Source organism: Lycorma delicatula, chromosome 8 (genome assembly GCF_047948215.1).
Source record: "Lycorma delicatula isolate Av1 chromosome 8, ASM4794821v1, whole genome shotgun sequence".
NCBI classification, from domain to species: Eukaryota; Metazoa; Arthropoda; class Insecta; order Hemiptera; family Fulgoridae; genus Lycorma; species Lycorma delicatula.
Window position 1 is genome coordinate 114,411,070 of NC_134462.1, and position 23,327 is coordinate 114,434,396.

A 23,327-nucleotide genomic window follows, 5' to 3' on the forward strand; every position below is an offset into this window, starting at 1 on the left:
AAAAATATTCGGTACTTGATTTTTTATTGCACCGCCACTTTCTTTACATTTGATGCAACTTCTTTGTCAGAAAATAACGTATCGTTACAGTGTATTAAACAAAAATTATGTTTGCTGGCGAGTGTAGGTTATGTTGACTCAATGTACTTTTTTCTTTTTCCTGTTTAGTCTCTGGGAATTACCGTTCAGCTATTACTTCAGAGGATGATATGTATGAGTGTAAATGAAGTGTAGTCTTGTACAGTCTCAGTTCGACCATTCCTGAGATGTGTACTTAACTGAAACCCAACCACCAAACAACACCGGTATCCACGATCTAGTATTCAAATTGACTCAATGTACCCACAAATCATACCTGTCTCAACATAACCTACGTTCGCTAATCTCGTCTAATTAACGTTAAATATATCGTTAATTAGACGATGTTAGCGAGCGTAGGTTATGTTTGGTTACGGTATGTTGATACAACCCACCGGGTTGATCTAGTGGTGAACGCGTCTTCCCAAATCAGCTGTTTTGGGAACCGAGACTTCCAGCGTTCAAGTCCTAGTAAAGGCAGTTACTTTTATACGGATTTGAATACTAGATAGTGGATACAGGTGTTCTTTGGTGGTTATGTTTCAATTAACCACACATCTCAGGAACGGTCGAACTGAGACTGTACAAGACAACACTTCATTTACACTCACACATATCATCCTCATTCATTCTCTGAAGTAGTACCTGAACGGTAATTTCCGGAGGCTAAAAAGGAAAAAGATAGGGAATGTTGATATAAGCTTAATTCATGTGGCGTAAAAATATTGGAAACTGTGAAAATATCTTTAATTATATCCTCAATAGCATTCGCCATTCGCGAGTTTTATCCTCCAAAAGTGTGATGTATTGCGTTAATATTGTAGTGTTCATGAATTTATATTTGGCGTTTTGCAGTTTTTATTTTTATTTAAAAAATGTACTTTGCCCACCTTAAATAAACTTTGTTATTCATTTTGTCATTAAATCTGAAGAAGTTGCATAAAAAAAAGTGGCGGTGCGATAACAAACAAGTATCAATTATTCTTACGGTATACGTTTCAAAAACCATCTTGTGGATATTAGCAATTTCATAAAAGTCTGTGTTTTAAATATATTTTAATTTATTATAATAAATAATTAATCTGTGGTGTATTTATACTCTATACAATACGTACTACATTATTTATATAACGTAACGAAAGGGTGTGTGACTTTACACAATGTCTTAATATAATGTATTCAAATTCGTATAAGGATTTTGATCTTGTAGAATATCATCCGAAGTATGTGCTTTGAATTTACGACGATGCACTTAATCTGCTTAGATTACTTCTAAATAAGTCCTGTAATTTAAGGTTTACTGTATGTATAATCTAATGCAAATCTAGTAAAAATCGTTGTAACGTGTGTAATGATTGACATTTATTATGAAACAATATATAAATTTCAAAGTAATCTGTTGAAAATAAATAAGTTTAACTACAAAAAAAACAAATGTATGTTAAGTTAGAAATTAACAACAGCAAACTTAATACAAGATATACCTTACAAGAGACAAAAGCTACCGACCGGCGACGGCTTGATGGTTCGTCATCCAACTAATTGTTTTCGGCTTCTCTCGTCACTTCCGTATCTAATCGGTATGATAGAATATATAAACTAAAACTAATACAGATGTGAGTTTTAAGTACAAATGTATACAGTTTTGTAACAATTGAACGTTTCTTTTAATACGAAAAAAACAACCGAATGTTCCATTTAAATTTCCGATTTCTTTTGTTCACTGTTCCTACAGCAATAACAAATCAAAATAACTATTGTCTTAGTTATTTATAAATATTCTATCCTAAAAATATAAACTATTTTACATTAAAGAAAAATAATTTTAAAATAGTTTTTGTATGCTATATCTATTATTAATGATTAAAACAAAATCGTTTAACCCTTTTAAAGATAAGAATTAAACTCACTTGTTTTACTTCCTTGTACGAAGTAAAGAAATATATTGTTATCACGAAAAATTTCGGTTTTCAGATTTCAACGGAAATATCCATTTTGACCATTCCTGAATCCATTTTGATTAGTTTTGACGAGACGTCTGTACGTATCCGTATTTCCCGTAACTAAAAAAAACGATTAGCCGTAGGATGTTGAAATATTGGAATTACGACTGTTGTAATATCTAGTTGTGCACCTCCCCTTTTGATTGCAATCGACTGGAACAAAAGTGTTTAAAAAAGCCCAAAATTCAAAAAAATATGATTTTGAAATTTTCCTTAACTGCAGTAATAAGCCCTCATTGAGAACTTTGCATCCATATATCATAAGTGGTACTTAATTTCATTGGTTCCAGAGTTATAACCAAATAAAATTTTAATTAATTAATATTTGGATCTTACAAGGGAAGGCACATCTGCGAGAATCAGACTTTATTTCCTTTTTTTAAATTTAAATATACTGGTTTATTAATAATTATTAAATCCGATTGTAAAAAAAAATACAATAAATAATAATTCAATAAAAAAAAGAAGAAAATAAAACTGTGTAATAAATATATAAAAAAATATATGTAATTTAATAAGCATACAAGGAAGTCATTTAGTATCCACATCAGTTTTTTTTTTTTACAATCAAAACGATATGATTATAGTAGCAATAGACCTCTCTCTCTTTTTCCTGTTCAGCCTCCAAGAATTACCGTTCAGGTATTACTTCAGAGGATGAATGAGGATGATTCACACGTTACATAATGTTCAATGACGTTAAAGATATGGTAAATTTTTTGTGTATTTTGTATAAACAATATATTCCACTTACAAACAACTTTTTTAATGTATTATCCAAGCGCTTTCGGAATCATTTCATCATCAGGGGTTATTTAAAACTATGAATTTGTATCCGTGCATATAGTATTATATGTATGATTATAATTAAAATTAAAATGAAATTAAAATTGTTATTTTCATAACAGTCAGTCGTCAATAATTACAATAATTTATACGTGAAGTAAAATAAAACGTCATGTCAGTAGGACATTTACGACTGTTATGAGATACGAAATATTATGAGATATGAAGTATTAGCAACCTATTATTGTTTAATTTGTTTTAATAGAATATCATTATCAAATCTGATTTTTTCGTTCATTAATTTATTATTATTCAAATATATACCTAATTTTTCCAATATGCTAGTTTTATGATAATTGTTCGTGTATTCTAATATTTAAAAAAATATGTTTGGGGTATAATCAGTGACGGCTCGTAACTAAAATTGGTAGGGGGGATGCTGCAATACAAAAGCCCAGAAAAATTTTTTTCTGGGCTTTTGCAAGACCATGGTTAAGTTTTCTGAAAAATAAAAGAACCGAAAAAATGAAGCAACGGAAACGCAACTAATCATATACAGCGGGCGAAGCCACGATGGGTTGTGTGTATATATATATATATATATATATATATATATATATATAATTTAAAATTAACAATAATTTATTTGAAAATATAAACATATAAAAATTATTAAGAAAATAAACGGGTTTCAATTTAGAAGAAATATTTGTACTGTTAGCCAAAAAATGGTATTATCCTGCAGAATTTGAAAAATAAATATTGCTGCTCTCTTGCACTTCTGTCATCTTAAACAAAATTACAGGGTATATACAGTATTTCTTAGAATATAAAATTAAATTATAGTGCTATTAAACAATAAATTTAAGACAAAGTTCTTTCAAATGAAGAAGTTTTCCATAGACTCGACAAGGAAATTGAATTGGGCGCTTAACTTTCAGATTATATTATGAGAGGATAAAGATACTAATTATTATATATACTTATTCAATTCAATTGTGAGAAAATGGAGGGTTGACAGAAAAAATAAAGTGAATTAGCAATCCAAGTGAAATAAAGAAAATTCTAAATAAAAAAAATAGATAATGGAAAATTCTTTCTTTCCGTAGTTCGAAAGATTGAACTTTCGAAAAAAGGAGAAGTGATGTCGAATGGGGGTCGAAAAATGCGCAAACTAAACGTTTTCTTATAGTTATTATTAGTCCATATGTAAGGACTTTATGTGTATGTATATTATACGTTCAACAACCCGCATTTCTCTACCATAAGTAAGGATACAAGAGTACTATGAAAGAATAGAACCTTTTGAAACGTTGTGACTTTTGAAATAAAGCAGACTGATAAGTTGAAAAAAAGAAATCACGAGACGAATAGGAAAAAACAAAAATGTTTAACATAATTTCGTAAATAAACGAACTAGATTGATAGGTTGTATATTAAGACTTCCAAATTATCCTATAAACGAATGAGTGTTGTAAGATCTAAACCAATACAGGGAAAAGAATACTGGAATAATAAAACAGATAACTGAGGTTAAAAATCTTAGTATAGATAAGAGAGTAATGAAGTACAGCATCAAACCAGTCAAGTAACTGATGAATTAAAAGATTTTTATTGCCGCAGTGTTTAATTTACAATCGGTTGCAATTTACCAGAACCATAAGTAAATTTGATTACAAAAAAATCACATGCAATTAGGGGTATCTATTGAAATCCTCAAAGAACGGTATATGTATACATACCTTGTATAGTATATATAAAGATACTAAATATAAATAAGTATATAAAAAGGTAAGTCCAAAGAACATTGATTAAGTTTAAAACATAAAAAGCAAAGAAAACACCAAAAAAAATAGTCTTACCGTTCACAAAAAGAATAACATATCAAACAAAGGAACAGTGAAGCAAATCAAAGGACCAAAAAAATAAAGCGGAGAAACGAATTGAAAGATTTTGACGATGTACAACACCCTAGGGTAGCTGAATCGCCTTAAATCTCGGATATACTTATAACTTATAACTTATACTTATAACTTATAAATCTAATATATGCGATCAGTTTAGGCGCCTAACGTCTTCGCTATTATCAGGAGATTAACGGCTAGCCAGTTCATAGTCTCATTTTGTATTTTTCCCGAATCGCCGTATCTCCTCTCGAACGGTTGAAAATTCCAGATAATCGTGTTTTTCAGTGTTTTAAAAAAGGCGCCTAAACCACGGCGCCTTTTTTATTTCTCATTAGTTTGTTTAGGAATCGCTGTAGGACTACGATGGTACTCTCGCTTATCGTACCTCACAGTTGAACTCAGTCGGTCCAAATCGGTTTCAGGATCGCTGAGTACAGGAAGTGCTTGCTAGATAATGATAGTTGCAACCGCTTGCTTAGCAACCAGTACATCTCCCTGAACTTAATGTTGAACTGCGTCTTTTTCCACAGTAGGATATAACTACTTCACGTCAGACGGCGATCCAGATCCAGTCCTATTAGACGCTGTTTGCATGCGGGATGAAAACTTCAATTTGAACTGCACGCGAGTTCAAGTTGAACTCGCCGGCAGTTCATTCTCATCGCAAACGTAACATGCGTAGAAGTAGCCGGATTAACTTACGCCAGTCGTTAATTAGATCCAATACAGTTTGCAGTTAAAGATACGATAAGGTCATCATCCACAGCCAGGATTACCGTGTCATCGGCAAAACGATATAACTGTGACATTCTTTGGTATCACGACATAGTGAAAACCGAGAATAGAAACGCCTCTAGAACTGAATTCTGAGGAACACTCGACCTAGTGTCAATGAATTCAGTCTTGATTGTACTTCACCTAGGAAAACCGTCCGTTCTGATAACTGTGGATCAAGTAGAACGGTTGATAATAAGACCTACTCCTACTCTTAAAAAGAAATACTTTTTAAAAAAAAATAAAATAAAGTTAAATTAATTTTAATTTATGTGCTCTTTTTTATAATAATTTGAATTGTTCACTAGTCTACTCCAATATAATTTCTACATCTCACAAACACGTACATGAATATTACGTTTTTAAAAGTTTATTATATATATTGAAATATCTAACGATCAAAATTTAGCGCTTAAATAACTCTATAATGATAATTATAATAAAATTAAATCTAAATCATATGAAAGAACGTTAAAGATGGTCTAAATAAAACAGTCCTAATGAAGAACAATTTAGCAATTTAGAATATAATATTTTAATACAGATTATGTTATTATAACTACTAAAAGATGATAATAGCTTGGTTAGTTATTAAAGATGGAAGTCTAAAATAAAATTTAATAAGAGATGAGAAGCCGACATGACATGTATTATATTATGTGAGCATCTTCTGGACTAGAAACCAAATTAAAAAAAAAAAACCTAAAAAAAAAACAAAAAAAAAAAAAACGAAAAAATTAAAAGGAATGTTGAATGCTTAGTTTCATATGATTAACTAATCCTAAAAATTGAACCAATTGTTACAGTTGTCAAGAGAAAAATAAAAAGAATAAGACTTGTCTGGCGTTTTGTGTTAAATGTTTGGTAAGGCGCTCGGTTCATTTTGTCGGATAGATATCTATCTGTCTTATATTCTTGGCTATTCCCTATTCTTGTATGCTAATGATTTTACATCCATCCCGAGGACAGAACGGAGCAACCGACACTCCCATTCAAAATTAAAGAGAAAAAAATCCTTTGTAATCTTTACGGACCGTCATTAAAAACAACCACAGCTATTTAAAAATAATCTTATACATTTGACATAAGAAACAAATAATAATACAATAATAGATTGTTAGAACGCATATTTAAAATAATATAAACATTTAATAAAAAGAAACTAAAAATTAAAGTAAGCTATAATAAATTACTTCATGTTAAATGAGATTCATAATTGTACGGTACGGTTTACTCCAAAATTATGCATTATATTTTATTAGATTCAAATTAAAAAGAACTAATAAACTTTATTTATCCTAGTAAAAATGAATTCTATTGGATATCAGATAATGTACCTTAGAGTATTTTCCTGTTACAATATATTTTTTTTTTTTTAAAAGGAAGTTTATTGGAAACAAAAAAAATTCCAGCAAATGAATATATAACATTTCCAGCTTCGCCCTCAACAGATTTATATTTTAAATATACCATAGGTACTTAAATATTAATTACATTATTTTTACTTAAAATTTATTAAATAAATTATAAAACTGAAAACTATTTTAGATATTAAAAGAAAAGTATTAAAATATGAAAATAAGTTTACCGCATTGCCCATTGGTTTACAGTCATAAAACTTACTACGATTTCATACAGAAATATTTTAGCCTAAGTAACTGTTAATCTTAATAGTTAAACTGGTTTAGAAATTAAAGCTATATCTAAAAAATAATATTTTGCGTACAACCGTACTTTCTTATCTGATTGGGGCTAAACAGAAGTGAGAACTTAATTACTCTTTTAAAATTTCATGAATTTTTAGTTTTCCATTTTGGAAATATATAAGTACAACTCTATAATAATTAAGCTAATTATATCTCCTTCCCTAAACCCAGTCGAAAAATTTCAGTAATGGACACCAATGCAACTGAACTGAATTTCAAATTCCTATAATGCCCCTCATAAAAAAGTTAAATTTGAAAATATTAGTAAATATTCAACCCTGTTGTCTATTAATTTGAAAATTTAACGGGTTTACATAAAAAAAAATTCAGTCAAATAATAATTTTTAACATTTAGAGAAACCAGAGTTATTTATCAAAGTACAGGCCAACATATATACGTAACGTTCCTACATGTTGTAACAAGACCGGTGTAACGAACCTGAGTAACGAATTCCTACCAATTAAATTAGTAGTAGAAACATAATAATGAGAGTAATACAGAAAGGGGCTAAAAGAAACCGTTTTAGTAAAGCTAACAAGTCCGTTTAAAAATCGTTCTTTGAAATACTGCCCGCTGACACACCTAAACAGATGTTTTTCTGTGAGAAGAGTTACCGGATCCAGGTTAGGAATGCATGAGAATGAAAGGGCTCAGTCGATCATTCTCACGCTCAACTTGGGTCTGGTCTTGCGGGTAAAGAGGATAGGAGTATAAATATTCCAGGAAAGATCAGTTGACGTTCACTCTGTGAGGAAAGTCTGCGAAATGTCAGTTTGCAAGAGAGTTCTTAGCGAGGAATAATTATGCAAGTTTGAAGCGAGAGTATTCTACAAGTAGGTCAGTGAAGAAGGTAATTTCTAGTGAATTACGTTCGACGCGATTCAGGTGACGTCACAAGTAATTCCTGTGGGGACAGTGCACGAAAACAAGGCCCACCGGGTTGGTCTAGTGGTTAACGCGTCTTCCCAAATCAGCTGATTTGGAAGTCAAGAGTTACAGCGTTCAAGTCCTAGTAAAGCCAGTTATTTTTACACGGATTTGAATACTAGATCGTGGATATCGGTGTTCTTTGGTGGTTGGGTTTCAATTAACCACACATCTCAGGAACGGTCGAACTGAGAATGTACAAGACTACACTTCATTTACACTCATACATATCATCCTCATTCATCCTCTGAAGAATTATCTAAACGGTAGTTACCGGAGGCTAAACAGGAAAAAGAAAGAAAGAAAGTGCACGAAAACAAGAAACGGTTCGGTGAGTTTCTGTAGGACTATAAGTGAAAGAGATAATGTACTAAATTTCATTCATAAATTGTTAGGGTAGTTTTATTTGTGAACAGCAAAGGTATTTGTACTGAAAAAAAAACTTTATACTTGTCTTATCTATTGTACTATTGTTAATACAAGATTGGAGGTTAAAAGTGTTCAGACTAGCGGTGATACTGTCTTTCGTCAATGGGAATGAATTCTGGTTTACAATATTTAACTACCTGTAAACAGATCCTGACGACTACTTTAAATTCTGTTTTGTACGTAATCACTTGTTTATTATTATTATTGTTGTGGTTGTGATTACTATGTTTGTTATTTGTTTGTTATTGACATTTATTATTATTATTATATTTTGCTGTTATGATTAATATTTTGAGTTGTTAATTATTATTATTACTGTTGTCATTATTGATTTGTCTTATTTATGTTCTTACACTTATAAATTGTAATTAAATAAACATTTTCAATTATCAATCTCTCAGTATCCTGACCGAGCCGCGGACACGAGACAATATGTTCTTTCGAAATTTTTCATGGATTTTAGTTTTCTCGTATCATAACTATAGAGTTATGCTACAATAAGGAAAGTATGATAATCGGACAAAAAATGGGGTAACGGTTTTTTAATGTATTAACGTTTCATGACCCAGGGATCACAGAAAAAAGTGAGTAAAATACAAAATTCGTACGTATGTACGTGTGTTGGTACGTTAGAAGCTTAATATCTTTTGACTGAATAAAGCGATTTTGATGAATGTTTGAACTGATACTCTTGTGTATGGGGCAATTTCTCCAGATGGTGGGGTAAATAACTTCTTTGGGTTGAATTTTCTCAAAATTTAGCTAACAATCCCGTTTTACATTAAGCTCAGTATATGCGTACATGCTTATCATGCTATTAAAAAAAAACATTAATTTTTCCAAAGTTCCACCTTCCTCAAAAATCGTAAAGTTATTTTTTTATTAATTGCATATTTTTTAAGCAAATTTTATTTGTGTCTTTCTAGGTATAATACTAGTGCAAGTGCCCTCCAAAAAGTTTTTTGGGGGCAATATTGAACATGGGGAGCCGATCAAAGTAATAAAAATTCGATTTTTTGAATTTTTAAAAATATTTTCAGTGTATACGAATAAATAATCAATCTCAGGAAAATATAAAAAATTTTTGGTCAGTTTTTTGATGTTTTTTAATTAGAAGGGTCATGAAATGTCGAGATTTGCAAAACTGTCCTCTTCCAAAAGTTTTACCGATCACTATAATTTCCCTTATTGTAGCTGCAGGAGCTATTTTATAATAACCCAGCTGTTGCCGGGAAAGTAAAACTATCTTTACGATCCTTTTTATCTCAATGTTGTATTTGAACACAGTAATTTTTAAATACCATTAATAAAGGTCGGAATACACGGGTTAAAAAAGGTCTGGACAGACAGAGTCTTACACACGGGTTAAAAAAGGTGTCTTTTATATATATATATTTATAAAATAAATTTTTATAATATATAATAATTATTTATTTATTTATAATAGTTTTTTTTATATTGGTTATAATTTATATATATATATATATATATATGTGTGTGTTTCTTTTTATATGATTAATTCATCATATAAGCTGGAAGCTTGTACATGGGAATATGAAATTTTTAGCGTATGAAAGTCTAACCAGGATTCGAACCCGGAACCTCCGACATCAACCGGGATGAAAGTCCGTAACGCCACGACTCCGAAGAAGGATCTAGAATTATTTTGCCTATCACTTCATTGTCCTCCTGTTAAATTTCATATAAAATGTATATTTCAGTTCATAGTAATCAAAATGAAATTTTTAGTCGAAAAAACTAGTATAAATTGAAAATATTTTTATGTTTGCCTTATATAAAAGTTTTCTTTTAATTTCAGGATACGAACAGAAGTCGGTGGAGGTGCTTGGTGTCCTAAGTTACAAGTGACTGCTGAACTACGGGAATGGTTAGAGATTAACTTACATTCGGTACGTGTTATAACAGCGGTTGAGACTCAAGGGAGATTTGGTAACGGTCAAGGTCAGGAATTTGCTGAAGCTTATTTACTGGAATACTGGAGACCACGTTTGGCTAAATGGGTCCGATATCGAGACAATAAAGGAGCAGAGGTAAGAAAGAATTAAGACAATTTAGTTTAACTAATTTATGAAAAATTACTTTATTTTTTATTTACTAATGTAAATGAAGAATTGAAGGATAGCTACGCGATTTTTATTTTAATTTTAATTTATAATTTACTTAAAATATAGTGCTATTAAAAGAAATGTACTTCAACCGATATTTTTTTAATGTAGTTCACAAAATTTTATTGGTTAGACTAATAAAAATCAAATACACAATTAATTTTTCAGCTTAATTTTATCTTGATTTCATATCCTGGGCATCCAAGCTTTCTTTTACCTCGAGGATTTTATTCAAGTTTGGAATTTTTCCTGTATTATTTAGACATTCAATTTTTCTTACATCAAACAATAATTTTGAGTTTATTGGTTGATAATAATTTTAATTACACAGTATAAAAAGTTAAATAATACCCTCTATGTTCAGTAATAGTATCTTTGAGATCTCTAAAATCTAAATTCATCTGGACTTGAATTTTTGTAAAATAAGAAACTCTTGTTTCTTATTAATTTTTGTTCTATTTTCATTCCATAAATGTTATTTTTTTGTAAATTCTTTTAAAAAAAATTTCAACAACATAGGAAGTGTGTAATTCATAATTGATGGACAAAACATTTAGACAAAACGGTTATCTGATAGCACAATGATGAATTAGAAAAAAAATAAGGATATAAGTATTTTCAATGTATACAATTTAGTGTCTTAAGTTGTGTATCTTTTTATATAAAGCTTTATCTGTTTTATCTGCTTTAGCTGTTATAATTATTATTAATTTTTCTCTATACTGCACTAATATAACTAACCATCAAATTATTTTAATTCATCTGGATCATAAATTTTTATCTTAACTAAACATTCTGATTTATCGCAAACTAGTTAATTGTTTGTGAAAAAATGAGATAAATATTTTATATTCTCAAACAAGGTACCGCTGATATGTTAAATAAATAAACACTTAACATAATCCCTAATCAGCACGTTGACGTATTTTCTAGATCTTTCGGCTTACTTGGAAACCATCATCAGGAGTAAAATTAATGCATTAAAGTCAAAGTTTAAAATATCATAGTTAAAATTTGTTTAGTATACTAATAGGAGTGGATAGTCATGACTGTTTTTAAATTTTAATTATGAATTTTTAAACGTTGACTTTAATGCATTAATTTTAACTCGTGATGATGGCTTCCAAGTACGCCGAAAGATCTAGAGAACATAACAACGTGGTGGTAAGGTGGATTATATTAACTGTTAATTTATTTAAATGTTTTATACTTTGATACATGTTTACGATAATGTTTGGACGCTATCTATAAGAATAATTCGTTTATTTAAGTTATCATTTACGCAATGTAAATGGAATAAGTTTTGGTAAAAATATGGTATAAAATTTACGGAAAAGCTAATTTAAAAAATTTTGACGCCACATTGGTCCACTTTAGTCGTCCATATTTCAGTTCCTGTTGAATTTCGGTATTAGTCTGCCTTTCAATTTTTCCAGTTTTTCTTCATTCTATCTGATCGTTGCTTCCTGACCACCACTTTGTTGTGTTTTTTAACGTTGAATCTATTGTTTTGAAGTGCGAAGTTAATTTTCATTTTATCACAGGTGTTCTGAACCCTCAAGCCAATTTTTTGAAGATCTCTTTGGATTTCTCAAACATACTTTCCACAGGTTTTTTTCTTAATATTCCTTATGACCAGTTGTTTTAGAATTCGGTTCTCAGGCATTCTTAATACGTGAAAAATGGGAAATCCTTCGTTTTTTCATTGCACCGAGAATCGGGTCGACTTGTTTGTAGACTGTTTCATTTGTGGCAATTCGCCAGACTCCATCTTTTTGATAACTTTTATTTAAATAAGTTCTGATAATTCGCCTTTCTGTTTTAAGTAATTTTTCCGTTTTACTTTCATTCTTAGTCTCACAAGCATAAAGCGCCACCGGAATAACTACTGTGTTTAATGGTGAATTTTGGATTTTATTGAGAGACATTTTTTATTGTATATATTCCAAGTTAGATTTTGTGCTCTTTTAATTTTAGTTAATTAATTACTTTTATATGCATATTTTTCTAAAAAATTTCATATATTTTATCAATTTCTTAAAATCGAAGTCTTTATTAATAATAAATCTAATAAAAATTCAAAACATATCGAATCAAGCACTATTACTATTTTTTTCTTTTTTCATTTATTTTTGCTTAATTTACATTCAGAACAGTTAGTCGAAATTTTGTTGTGCCAAAAAACGAAATTTGATATTCAGTATGATACATTACAAGACAATTGAATCTAATGAAAAGAAATATTTATATATAAAAAGAAATATTGGGATGGGCGTTAATACGATAAAAGATATTTTTGTTGGTTGGTCAGTTTAAACTAAAGAGAATAAGAAGAAAAAAAATCGCAAAAAATACAATACATTAAATTAATTTAAATTCATGTATGCGATAAGTAATTTATAAGTTAACAGAATATGAAAAGCTTAAGAATTTTTTCAATACAACAAGAAATACCGTATCAAGTGTTGAATTTTTAAAACATTGGCATATCCGTTATTTTATATGAATTATTTAATATGAAAATATTGAAAGTTGTCCAAAACTATTTACAAATGCTGTCATTTTAATTTTAATAGCTTACACTGACAAAGTGTATAATCTTATTTGTCGGAATAAATCGACTTGTTCTTTTAACAAAAACCTGTTTGTTGTAATAGGTTTAACAAAACCTATTAAAAAAAAAAACAATTTAAAAAGCAGGAGCGAAAAAAAATCAGTTAATTTTTTAACGTACTTCCTCTTTCACTCTCTCTCTCTTGGCTCTCTTTCTCTCTCTCACACACACACACACACATACACACAGACACATTTTCTCTCAATTTAAAGGGACAAGGATACTTTCAATGCAAGGGAAGTTTTTTTTTCTTTTTTTTAAAGATTATAAAATTTTGTTACTAATAACCAAGATTTTTAATTTACTTAATTTTGTATAATTTTACTCTTTCTGAATCCATTTTAACTAACTAAAAAAAATGTGATTTTTTGGCCGCATATCATTAAATTAGTCTACGAGTAGAATTAGAAAACTAATAAATTTAATTGGAATGAAGCGTTTTAAATTTATACCAAGTACCAACAAAGAGAAAAACTGTGTAATTAACTTTTAAAAATTTCAGTGTGTGGTTACGGGAAATGAATTTTTAAATTCATTATATTTCTATTGAAAAGAAACGTAACTATATAATTTAATTTATGAACAAAAATATGTTATCTATCTATATATATTTTCTTTATTTGTATCAAATTATATTTACAGACTGTTTCGTAAACTGGAAAACAAAAGTAAATTTAATTCCAATAATCAAATTATAAAGGAGTTTCTTTTGAAAAACCTTAATTACCTCGTCCTGAGAATCACTATTAGGTTCCGAGGTCTTATACATGTACCCGCTTTAATCGCCTTACATCTTCCATATTGTCTTAAGAGATTGAAAAATAGATAGTTTACGTGGTCGTTATCTTATTTTGTATATAGTTGCAAATCGATTGACTTCTTGAATGATAAAAATGAATTTTATAGAGCGTGAAAAATATTCTAAACCTGACCGGGATTCAAATTAAAAAAAAATTTCGGATGAAAGACATGAGATACCACGATAATCGGGATTATATTTTGTTAAAGAAGTATGGGTTCCATTCTACATATAAGTTAAAACACGAAAAATCATACAGGATCGTGTTAATAATTGTTCATCTCTGAAGATAAAAGTGAAATAAAAAGAAAATCACAAAGCTTGGTGTATGATACTCAAGGAATAAGAAAGGTTTAAAATTTTCGTGTTCTCAGTATTTTTCTTACCATTTTTTAATATAGGGAGGATTTATATATATACTTTTCCATCTTGCTGTATAGCAGAGCTATAGCTTTAGAAGGGAAAGTACTGTAATTGATTCAATTTGGGAATATGCGGTTTTTACCGTATCTTGACACCTAAGGAACCCAAAAAACCGAATAGAATTTTTCCGGGTGTTCGTTATCTTCCTCTAAATCACCATATCTCCAGAACTACTGGACCAAATTTGGTCAAACTACTTTTACATTTGGGGCATTGATACCATAAAAGTTTCAACTGAAAGCTGTACAGCAAGATCACACTCAGTATCTCGAGATTTCCCTTAATTAAGGTTTGATTTTTCTTAGCCACATTTGTTAACAGCTAATAAATAATAATATTTACAAAAAAAAGTTTTTGAAAAATCCTATCCGCACTTCAAAAAATACTCAAACTAATGGCTAAGTGTATAGCGTCAACGGTACCCCTTGTTACTACAAGGAACGCTAGTGTAGCACTGACATACAGCTGTTAAATAAAATTATAAATAATTTAAATTAAGTTCTGTATATTTGTGTGTGTAAGCCGTGCGACAGAAAAAAGTCGCGTGACGGGAAATTCCTACAACTGCGCTGTCAGCTTTTTTTGATTCTATTTATTTTTATTGCCGACCAAACTGGACCGGCCTACCCCACTAACAACACATATGTGAATATATGCTGTTTATAGGGGTACTTGATACCCTCTCCCATTCTATAAAAACATCAAATCCTAAAATAACAAAATTCTACAAGTACCCTCCCCGACCATTTACTACACTTATATTGCTAGTAATCCCCGCACCATTCCCGACTATTCAAATCTAATTCCGCCTACGTATTATTTTAGAGATATTTTAAATAATTTAAATTTGTAATTAATTTTTCTTACCGGAGTACACATTAATTTATACGCTAAATATAAGCTTAAATGCTTATATATAAACAGTTTAATTGAAATAATTTTCTCTAAATAAATTACGAGGGAAAACACTAAAGATATTTTAGTTTCAGTTCTAACAAAATTTTACATTGACCATACCACACTAGATTTTTAAAATGTTATGGTGTTTGAAATTAAAACTGTGAAATGTGAAATAAAATGATAGTTTTTCATAAGATTTTCACTAAATTTAATTAAAATATTAAAATTCAATTTATTTTATTTGTTTCGGAAGATTTTAATACAGGCCATTTTTCTCTCACTGAAAGTAAAGTATAACTTTTTTTCTAAATAGATATTTCAAATTGTTACTTAAATTTATACGCCTTAACGTACACATGTACCAATAAAATTTTAAAACGCGATATATATATTCATTATCATTACTTTACAGTACCGTTGATGTAAAAATAATCAAACGATGTTTTTTACTCTTTTTGAAAATACGTTAAAATATTGTATGATACATATAACCTTTTGAACAACACTAAAATGAGTAATTTGTTCTTTCATCTGGTGCCAATAGCATAATAATATAAAGTAACAAAGATGTCACTTGCAATAAAGGTAATATAAATACAATAAAGTATACAAAGTTACATTTACATTGTTAAAATTGATTTAAAATATTCATAAACGTACACTATTAAGTTTTAAATATATGTACAAATTTTCAAAACCAACAAATATATTTATTTATATTATGCACCATCAGATTAAGCGAAATAACTTCAGTATTTCTATTATTAATTACAATTAACAAGTCTAGCACGGTTTAAAAATAAATTTCAGTTACGATTTCAATTCAAAATTGTAATTATCCTTGAATGTATAAAAACAAAGAAAGTAGATATCTATAGTTTAAAAATAAAAGGTTTCATTATTGTATTACAAAATAGGGAATATGTTTTTTTAAATTTTATATATACGAAATTTTTAAAGTGGTAAATATCTCAGAATTTCATAACGTAGAATGAAATAGAATTCACGTAATAGAAGATATATATATAATTTTTTATATCCGTAGACAATAATTATTCGAAAAATTTGAAGAATAAAATGTACAGAAGATTTAATCATCATTTGTACAAAAGGTGCGCCGTAGGTAATAATTAAAGACATCGAAAAGAAAAATGAAGTACAGAAAGTTTAAGGTATAAGGTTTAACCTAAATTCAATACGTATTTTTAACCAAAATAAGTACTAAAAGAAATATCTGAAACAAAAATAACAGACTAAGCACAAAACATAAGAATTTAAAGATTTTGATTGGCTGAAATATAGAATTATTCAAGAACAAAGCTGACAACAAAGTTGTTAAACTTTCCTAGTATTTGTTATTTATTTTTATTTAATGGAAAAATAATTATACATGAAAAAATTAAAAGATTCAGAAAATCGTATGTTATTTTTTTTTTACTTTTCTCTTCTCCCCACTAACAAAATTTCCTCCCAAGAAAAGTTTTTGATTTGTCTACATTTACTATGTTAAATGGAAGAAACTAAAAAAAAAAATCCACTGAAAAATGTACAACCAACAAAAGTTACCTAATATTATTATCAAATATTATATAAAATCGATATTTTTAAACTTTGATCGGCTTCCTTATTCATATATTCTGCCCTCAAACATGTACATGTTTTTATCTTTTGTACTACCACTGCCTAGAGAAACATAAAAAAATTCGGTTAAAAAAATATACAACAAACAAAAAATTGCTTTTTCGATTTTAAGAAAAGGGAAAGACAATATTTAGGGACAATATTTTTTTTGAAAAATTGTAAGGTAAGCGTATACGCATGCAGTAAGCTTACTATAAAGTGGGATAACGTATGCAAAATTTTGAGAATGTTGACTCCAAACTTGTGGGGTACAAAGTATCTATCCCACAAGATAGTTTGGAGATACTGGCCCTAAATTTAACCGACAAATTGCACCATATATATAAAAGTGCCTTTGCCAAATGTCATCAAAATCGATTTATCCAGTCAAAGGATACTAAGCTTAAAACACGCCAACACACGTACGTACGATTACCCATTTTTTTTTTGTGTTTTAGGATCCCTGGGTTATGAAACATCGAGAAATGCAAAAACCTCATACCCCATTTTTTGACTGATAATTTCTTTCTTTCAGCATAGATCTTGAGCTATTATATCAGGAAAGTCAAAATAATATTTATATGATTTAATTGCTGGGGAAAATACTTAATTTTAAAATAAAAATTAAAAATCCGATGTGGGCACCACATGATTTTCTTCTATGTCTATAAATTACATATACACGTTTTTTTAAGAGAAAAGTACATCAAATTTTATTTCCTTAATGACTTTGTATTTTTTTCTTTTTTTTTTTACTTTTATTGTTATTATTGAATTCTTATTTATTGTAAAACTTTAATACAATCAGAGGTTAATAATTATTAATAAATCAATAATAAATTTTAAAAAAAGTTAAAAAAAAGAAAAGGAGATGAAATCCGATTCGAACCGATGTGCCTTCCCCTTGTAAGAGTAAATATTTATATCTTATTTGGCTATTACTCTGGAAACAATGAAAATAAGTACCATTTATGATATATCGTTGAAAAATCTCTCAATGAGAGCTTTTTACTGCAGTCAAAAAAAAATTCAAAATCCAAATTTTTAGATCTGGCTTTTTTGGACATTTTTGGTCCAGTCGATTGCAATCAAAAGGACCTCCCCTTTTCACAACTAGATGTTACAAGAGTCCTAAATCGAAAATTTCAACATCCTAAACGGCTAATCGTTTTTGAGTTATGCGAGATACATACGTACGTACGTATAACAGTACATACGTACTATCACGTATAATTGTTAATAATTGCAACAACTTGAAGAAAATATAACAGATTAAGTATTAGAAATTATAAAAAATTCAAAAAAATATTTAAAACTCTTCAGTCAATTTCCCCCTTTTTTAAAAAAAAATCCCATATCTTCTACATTAATACTACATACAATTGACTGTTCAATATTGAAAATTTAAATTAAAAAAAAAATCTCTATTTTAAATGCGGGTCTCATTTAGCATCTTGCTTTATGGTAATTAAAAATTTATTTTCGGAGTGATTATTTACTTCAATAATGTAGGCCGAATTTGATGCAATGTTACTCAAAATAGGCAAAAGAATTATAGTTTACTAAAAAAAAAAAAAAAAAAAAAAAATATTAGTACCGTGCTGCCCCATTATGGATAGGGTGCAAAATCATACCAAAACCTGAATATGTGCATAGTGAATTATTTGCGCCAAATTTTAATGATTTTGGTCTGTGGTTTTTCAAGATATAAAGCAAAAACCGTTAGTAAAATACTGCTGAATATCCTGTTATCCCTAAATCCGATTGACTAACGGCAATTTAAAAATAATTGAATAACTTTCATCGTACTACAACTTAATTTTCTACGACCGCAATAAAAAAAGTGAATAATTTCAAAATGGCATAATCTACGCAGCTTCCTTTTTCAATTCTGTTCAAAATCTAACGTCAGTAATGTCTCATATGTAGAAACTTTTTCAGTCATTTTCGAAGAATCTGAGTCTGTTAGGAAATTACAATCAAAATACGGATGTACATACCTGAGTACAAACATCTTGCGAAAATTTCTAAAAAAACAATTTTTTTAGGATTTTGGACTGAGGAGATCTTGAAACAGCCATATATGCAAAAACTCTAGAGACCCAAAATTTTGACCCAGAAACTTAGTTTCCCATTTAGCTATGGTGCAGCAGCAAAGATTTACAGCCAGGATCGCAAAAAATGTGCTTTCAAACAAAAAAAAATACTAAAGAAATAAGTTATAGATAAAAATGTTATGATTATTCCACAAGTCGTTAAAAAAGAGTTCAATTATGGACATCTGCCAAGGATTTTAGTTCTTATATCATTGCGTAATTGATATCATAAGCACGGCTATTTAAAATTTAAACATTTGATTTAAAAATATTCTATATTCTTTCGGGTATTTTTACCGATTTTAGTTTACGAAAACTATATAGTTCTGTATTTTAGACATAGTATTATATAAATCCAATTGTAATTTATTTTTTAATCATTTGAGTTTAATCTATGCTACAATATCTATATTGAAAACAAACTTTATTCTTTGAGAATCTGCGTATTTTAGTAATACCAGTAATAACATACAGGAGCTGGATATCACACTAATGTTTTTAATTTAATAGCGTCTTCACCTTTAAATCAAATCGTGACGAGTTTAATATTTTTTATCTATGATGTTATAATACGAAATTCAATCCCTTTTTTAACGTAAAAGTTACACCCATTTATTATTTTTATTTAATAAAAAAAAAGTAAAAAATAATTAGCAATTTGGAAATAATGGCAAACAATCAAATTTATTTCATTAAAAAAAGATATATTAGAAATTTATTAGTTTTAAAAAAAAATTATCAATCGCTTTTTAATTTTCCGCATCATGGTTTATTCAATATATCATTACCATTCCACGGATAATGCAAGCTTTTAATAGATAATTAAAAATTCTTATATATTCTAGTAATTGTTTAATATAAAAGACATAAATTTTAAGAACTTCTAATTAAATTTGATATTTTTTTAATGAAGTAGGAGTACCTTAAAAAAAAAAAAAATGTACGTTGTTTTTCTTGTTTAAAAATTGTTTCTTACTTCTGTATCGGTTATTAATATAATTAATATGGTATGGTTATTTAAAAAAAATATATATATACATATATATATATTAAGTAACTGTAATATCTTTAATTCTAGTGTGATTTTACTGAAATTTTATGTTATTATTTACATAGAACTTAAAATTTCCCCTTTTAAACATTTCCCGGTTTTTTTTTTTTTGTTTAACCTCCGGGACCATCGTTAGGTATTGCTTCACAGGATGAGATGAATAATTTGTAGCGTGTGTAAAAGTGCTATGGCTGACCGGGATTTGAACCCGGGACCTCCGGATAAAAGGTCGGGACTCTACCACTCGCGCTACGGAAGCCGGCTTCCCACCTTTTCAGTGTGATAATACTGAATTTCATTTTTATCTTCTCTCTATTTGTTGTACTTTTTACCAAATTAATTTTTTTTAAATGTTCATTATTTATTGTTAGATCAATATTTTTATGATAAATAATTAAAAAAATTTTATATCGTTACTCAGAAGTAATCTATTCTAAAGAGTAATAAAAATGTAATTAAAACTCCTGAAGCGATAAACTATAGTTTATATATATTTTTTTTCTCTCTGGTTTTAGGAATATGGTTATAAATATTTTTTCTATCTATAGTTCTGCTACTTCTGTGTAGTAGCTATATCTATAATGGGAAAGAATACAGTTCCGTCTAAAACCTTGATGTCAGATTTTTTGCAGTTGTTAACTTCATAACCCCACGAGACAAAAAAATAACGTAAAAAAAGAAAACCACAGAAATTTACGGAAGATGTACTTACGTGTTTGACTATATTTTGATCAATATCTCTGCCCTAATTCAATACAAATTCTTTGAAAATTTCTAAAATATAGTAATGTTTCGAACGATTTTTACGCACTTTTAATGTCCCATATACTTTGAAAGTATTACGTGGAGTTTTCTCCATTTTTAACTTTTCATTGTTTTTTTTTCCAATTGTCCTAGATAACTTATTTTGTAAGTATTTATGTTAACTTATTTAAAATTCCAAAGATTTAAGTCGATTGGATTTGGGGTTTGGGGGTATTCAATTTTATTTCTAAACAGTTTTTGTCTCATATTTCGATAACCTATGGACAAAAAAAGTTGAAATACGGCAAAATATTTGGCTAAATATATCCCAGCGTCGGCTTAAGTATCGATTCCAACGGACAAGGGTCATCTCTGTACCATAAATTTTGTTTATTTATTAAACATTCTAGTCGTGTTGAATAACAATGCACCAAACTTTGAAGTTAGTAAGTACTCCAAAAAATAAATTGTTAAGCTGTTACACGACATGATAATATTTTAAAAGACGGAGTACTATGCAATCTGACTAAAGAATTTCAAACTTTTTTAAAGATTTTTATACTTTTTTATATTTTTCAAGTCATGGCTGATGTTAAAAGTGCTATACGAATATCTGCATAGGTAGCTGTCAAGTAAGTGGTCAATTCTTTTTCCCGGACTCGTAGTTTACAATTGGTTTCAATTTATCAAAACCATATTTGAATATAAAAAAATGAAATTCAGAAAGGGTTTCCACTCCTTCAAATAACTGTATATGTACAGAAATCTTATATAGTACACATAAATGTATAATAAATATATTCATAACATATAAAAATAATATATACCATAACATAAATATATAATCAACATAAGTAAGTATGTAGAAAGGTGAGTCCAATGAACAATGATAAAGTTCCGAATATAAAAACCAAAGAAAACACCAAAAAATAATCTTATCAATCATACAAAGAATAACTAATCTAACAAAGAAACAGTGAAACAAATCAAAGAACCGACAAAAGTAAGTGGCAAAACGAAATGAAAAATTTTGACGAAGCATAACGCCCTAGGGTAGCTGATCACCTCAAACCTCGGAGAACTTACAGATTTAATATATGCAGTCGCTTTAGGTGCATATCGTACTTGCCGTTATCCAGGAGATTTACCATAAACCAGTTTACATGTTTGTGAGTCTTATTTTTTATCGAATCGCCGTATCTCCTCTCGAACGGTTGGCAATCCCAGATAAGCGAATATTTCAGTGTTTTTTGTAAACCACGGCGCTTCTATTACATTTCTCAATCATTTATTCTGGAATTGCTGTATGATTTCGAACACTGTACAACGCTGTAGAATTCGATGTCACTCTCACTAGTCGTTCCCCATCCATTCCGTAGGTCCAAATCGGTTTCATGAACTCTGAATAAACAATTGTTAGTTAATAATAGTCAACCCACCTGGTTGATCTAGTAGTGAACTCGATATCTCAAATCAGCTAAAGTAGAGAGTTCTAAGGTTCAAAGTAAAGGCATACGGATTTTTTTTTTATTACAGATTTTATGCGGATTTGAATACTAGACCGTGGATACCGGTGTTCTTTGGTGGTTGGGTTTCAATTAACCACACAGTTCAGGAAGGTCGGGCTGAGACTGTAAAAGACTACACTTCATTTGCATTCATACATATCATCCTCTGAAATAATACCTTGCGGTGGTTTCAAAGGCTAAACAGAAAAAGAGGGAGAGGTAATGATAGCTGCGATCGCTTGCGTAACAATCATTTATCTCCAAGCAAGAGGTCAAATGGGATACAAACATGTTTTGTAACATATACCATTATTTTATTATTGCACATAAGATTTTTCGTTGTAGATAAAAAAAAGTTATATATGATTTTTGAATTTTAATGAGTAGTTGTAAAGAAACTGTAAGCTTAATTTTGTAATGCTTTTAATTGCAGACAAAAAATATTCTGATACTTATTTTTTCATATTGCTAGAGTACTATGTATTCTATGTAATACTATGTATGTAAGTTGTCCCAAATAAAAAATTATAAAGGGAACTTCACCTTCGTAAAAAACCATTAACATTGCTTTACCGGCTTGGATGGTTTAATGTGAAGTTTTCCTGATTTTAAAACTCGGTTGCTTCTACTCCATATTTAATGGCGCTTGTATTCTTGTTCTAAATGATAGGGGCAAGTCTCACTGAAAGTCATTATTCTTTGTAAAAAAAAAAATCCCTTTCGGCACGCCGGAAGGCAGAGGTAGATTTAACCGGTGCTAAGTAGGGAATAAAACAAATTTCCACTTTAAAGTTAAGAAAAACTTCAAATTTACTCAATACGACAATGGTTGCAT

At 29.1% G+C, this 23,327-nt stretch overlaps 1 protein-coding gene across 1 annotated transcript in view; it reads left to right on the plus strand.

Moving 5' to 3' along the window:
• Positions 1-23,327, plus strand: part of LOC142328663 (discoidin domain-containing receptor 2-like) — a 490,260-nt gene that overhangs the window by 256,670 nt on the left and 210,263 nt on the right. The window contains exon 4 of the mRNA XM_075372563.1: positions 10,431-10,662. Within this exon, the coding sequence (XP_075228678.1) occupies positions 10,431-10,662 (232 nt within the window). The remainder of the gene's footprint in view (positions 1-10,430; positions 10,663-23,327) is intronic.